This window comes from Priapulus caudatus, unplaced genomic scaffold (genome assembly GCF_000485595.1).
Source record: "Priapulus caudatus unplaced genomic scaffold, Priapulus_caudatus-5.0.1 Scaffold1639, whole genome shotgun sequence".
NCBI classification, from domain to species: Eukaryota; Metazoa; Priapulida; class Priapulimorpha; order Priapulimorphida; family Priapulidae; genus Priapulus; species Priapulus caudatus.
Window position 1 is genome coordinate 87697 of NW_014578700.1, and position 4243 is coordinate 91939.

Consider the following 4243-nt stretch of genomic DNA (forward strand, 5'->3'; position numbering starts at 1 on the left):
GAGAGCAGAGGACCAGAGAGAGAGAGAATTAGTTTTTTATGTATCACATATCCTGCCGGTTTTTTATCCGCCTCGCAGGTTTAATTTTACTTTTATCTGTAAAGTCACTGAGGCTCAGCCGTGGGAATGACGGTGAATTTCTGCTCACTTAGCTCAAATCTGTAATCCGTGAGGCGAGTGTACACGACATATTTTATTCAGCTACGAAAGACGCGCCGACATCAAGACAAATGTGTCTCTTCCCTGCAGACAAACTGTCCCATGCTCCTACCTCCGCTTTCTCTAACGTAGTATAGCAGTGATGCGTATGAATTAACCAATTGGCCAAGAGCCGTAATAGAGAGCTATTGTGAGCTGTTGATAGTAAGCCATTTCGTTTCTCATGAGCTCCTGCCACCGCCGTGAACTGCATGTATAGTTTACGTGGGAGCTCGGAGGATCTACGTGCGTATATATATCAATATATATATATAATATTTATATATGTGTGTATAAGATATATGTGTTGTGTATATATATATATGTGTATATATATATATTACTTTACTTGTTGTGGTACTCGCCTCGTTTCTGCACGCGCTACTGAGCACCGCATCCTGTGCTACGTACTAATCACCCCCATAACCTATAGCTATAGTCCGCTGTTGTGTCTATATATACACTCACACGAAGCCTTTAGCGCTTCCATTCGGGCTGTTGCGTATTTGATTGTTCGCTGGTTTTCGATGTGTCTGTATCCGACTGATTTGGTATACGGTGTTCGTGATTTGACAGTCGTTAGGCTTACACAATGTAGTCGCTATATTATGCCTTAAACACAGTTAACAATTCGATTTGCCATAGAAGTTTGTAATAAGCGACGGTGTGAATGTCGTGGAAATATCGATGATATAATTTCACGCGGTTCTGTAAAGATTTCTCTGCGCTTCGCATCGATATTACATACGAGAGAGACTGTTACTGCCCATTGTTGCGCGATAGCACACGTTTATCATCGTAATATCATCATGATTTTCATATATTATGTGGATTTTCTTTGCCCGCACGCGCGGCGTGTAGCAGATGACCAGAACAACACAGTCTACGATAGAAACTACGACGCACACGGGATGACTACATCGAATGTGGAAGTAAGATGTGAAGCACGCGCGCCGCCCCCGAAATCGTTTCTATAAATATACATCGTCTCTAAATATAGTTATATTTACTTGATATACATTTTTATACATATTATATGTATATATATATATATATTCTCCCGTTATGTACTCTTGATTATATATATAGTACTATATATATGATATATATATATATATAAGAGACGAGAGCAGATAGATAGATAGATAGATAGATAGATAGATAGATAGATAGATAGATAGATAGATAGATATGATAGATAGATAGATAGATTAGATAGATAATGATAGATTAGATTAGATAGATGATAGATAATAGATAGATAGATAGATAGATAGATAGATAGATAGCATGATAGATAGATAGATAAGATAGATAGATAGATAGATAGATAGATAGATAGATAGATAGATAGATAGATAGATATCTGTCAGTATCTACAACGTATTCCTTGATATACGGAAAGTCTGATGCGGAAGTTGATATGCGTAGTATGGAATATGACCATGCGCAACCACCAGCACCATCAGCAGGCTGCATGCATTCAACTTCGGAAATACCCGAGTTCGTTGCGTGACGTACCATGACGTCGCGCGGATACGCATATGCCGACCGTAATTGCTGCTGAATTGCTGCGCGAAAATGACAGCAGCGCCGCCCTGCGGCCGCATCTCGTTTCAGGATCTCCGGATGATGACGTCAGTAGCTCAGCCCGTGTTTGGTCGCAATCCGACAACGGTGGGTGTGTAGCAGCAGCTGCAGCTTCTATCCATGACGCGAGCGACGAGAGATACGTTAATTAATTTAAATCTTAATTTGAGATTTTAAATTTGCGCTAATCTTACGCCGATTGCATTGTTCGCGCGCTGTTGTAACAAACACCCGGGCGACACGCAAGGCTTCATAAATTTATTAGGTGATGGTTTGACGTTACGCGGATGTTGATGCAGGTTTACTAGAGTTCAGAGTGAGTAAGAGGCAGAACAAGAATCGAATTACTTCGGGTTTAGAATTTCACTTGGTCAGATAGGTAGAAATATATACCAGCAGTTGCCCGCAAACTGGCGACAGCGACCATAAATGTGACCGATTGCAACAAAATGAGCCAAGAAGTTTGGAGTTTTTGAAGTCCCCGCTTTAAAATGCCACCAAAATTCTAAAGACCGGACAAGATTTGACGAAAATATAATTCTACCTATCAATCGATCAATTGATTAATTAATTAATCTATTGTATCTTGCCTCGCAGGCCGAGTATGGCCACCTACTAGGTGTCATGGGAACAGACGTGCCTCTAAAGGAGCTGTTGAAACTGACTCCGCAATTCCAGGTATGTGACGTCACATACTGCCGCTGCTCACATGCTTCTACACAAGCGAAATGTTTTTTTTCATCTTTGTATTTTGTCTGCTTATCTGCTGGCAGTTTGTTGCAGTTTGTTGCAATTTGTTGCAGTTTGTTACAGCTTGTTGCATTTGTTGCAGTTGGGGCCGAACGGATATTCGTTTGCCATAACGAACAACGGCTACATTCTCTTTCATCCGGACCTGAGGCCGATCGTAAGCACTCCTAACCTGCATATGCTGCATCCACGTTAATTAACTAGTATTATGTTAACTACAATCACACGCACCCGAATAGCCAAAGTAAGCCAAATTAGTTTGCCAGATGATAATATTTCTTTCTCGATGAAAAAGACTGTCTTCAGTATATATATAGGTGTATTTGAATTACATGCAATAAAGAATTAATAATAATAATAATAATAATAATAATAATAATCGTGGTCTAGACACGAGTGGTGACAGTATATATGTGTAAAGTGAAGGCTAAGCGGCAAAAAAGCGCAAATCCGGTTTTTTATCCGCCTCGCAGGTTTAATTTTACTTTATCTGTAAAGTCACCTGAGGCTCAGCCGTGGGAATGACGTGAATTTTGCACTTAGCTCAAATTGTATCCGTGAGGCGATGTACACGAACATATTTTATTCAGCTAACGAAAGAGCGCCGACATCAGACAAGTTTCTCTCCCCTCAGACAAACTGCCCCCATGCTCCTGCCTCCGCTTCTCTAACGTAGTATTAGCATTGGTCGTATGATTAACATAGTAGCAAGAGCTGATAATAGAGAGTTATTATGAGCTGTTGATAGTAGCCATTCGTTCTCATGAGCTCCTGCCACCGCGTGAGATGCATGTATAGTTTACGTGGAGCTCGGAGGATCTACGTGCGTATATATATGTATATATATATATGTGTATAGATATATATGTGTGTGTATATATATATATATATGTGTATATATATATATATACTTTACTTGTTGTGGTACTCGCCTCGTCTTGCACCGGCTACTGCGCACCGCATCCTGCTACGTACTAATCACCCCCATAACCTATAGCTATAGTCGCTGTTGTGTCTATATATACACTCACACGAAGCCTTAGCAGCTTCCATTCGGTGTTGCGTATTGATTGTTCGCTGGTTTTCGATGTGTCTGTATCCGACTGATTGGTATACGGTGTCGTGATTGACAGTCGTTAGGCTTACACAATGTAGTCGCTATATTATGCTTAAACACGTTAACAATTCGATTTGCCATAGAAGTTTGTAATAAGCGACGGTTGAATGTCGTGGAAATATCGATGATATAATCTCACGCGGTTCTGTAAAGATTTCTCTGCCGCTTCGCATGATATTACATACGAGAGAGTGTTACTGCCCATTGTTGCGCGATAGCACACGTTTATATCGTAATATCATCATGATTTTCATATATTATGTGGATTTTCTTTGCCCGCACGGGCGCGTGTAGCAGATGACCCAGAACAACACAGTCTACGATAGAAACTACGACGCACACGGGGATGACTACATCGATGTGGAAGTAAGATGTGAAGCACGCGCGCGCCGCCCCCGAAATCGTTCTATAAATATACATCGTCTCTAAATATAGTTATATTTACTTTGATATACATTTTTATACATATTATATGTATATATATATAGACACAACAGCGACTATAGCTATAGGTTATGGGGGTGATTAGTACGTAGCAGGATGCGGTGCTCAGTAGCCGGTGCAGAACGAGGCGAGTACCACAACAAG

General features: G+C 40.6%; 1 protein-coding gene across 1 annotated transcript in view; it reads left to right on the top strand.

The window, feature by feature from the left end:
- Window positions 1-1077: 1077 nt before the first annotated feature.
- The window catches only part of LOC106817225 (voltage-dependent calcium channel subunit alpha-2/delta-3-like), an 11127-nt gene continuing 7961 nt past the window's right edge, over window positions 1078-4243 (top strand). Inside the window, exons 1-4 of the mRNA XM_014821889.1 lie at window positions 1078-1130; window positions 1819-1875; window positions 2386-2466; window positions 2621-2695. Coding sequence (XP_014677375.1) covers window positions 1110-1130; window positions 1819-1875; window positions 2386-2466; window positions 2621-2695 — 234 coding nt within the window. The 5' untranslated portion in view covers window positions 1078-1109. The remainder of the gene's footprint in view (window positions 1131-1818; window positions 1876-2385; window positions 2467-2620; window positions 2696-4243) is intronic.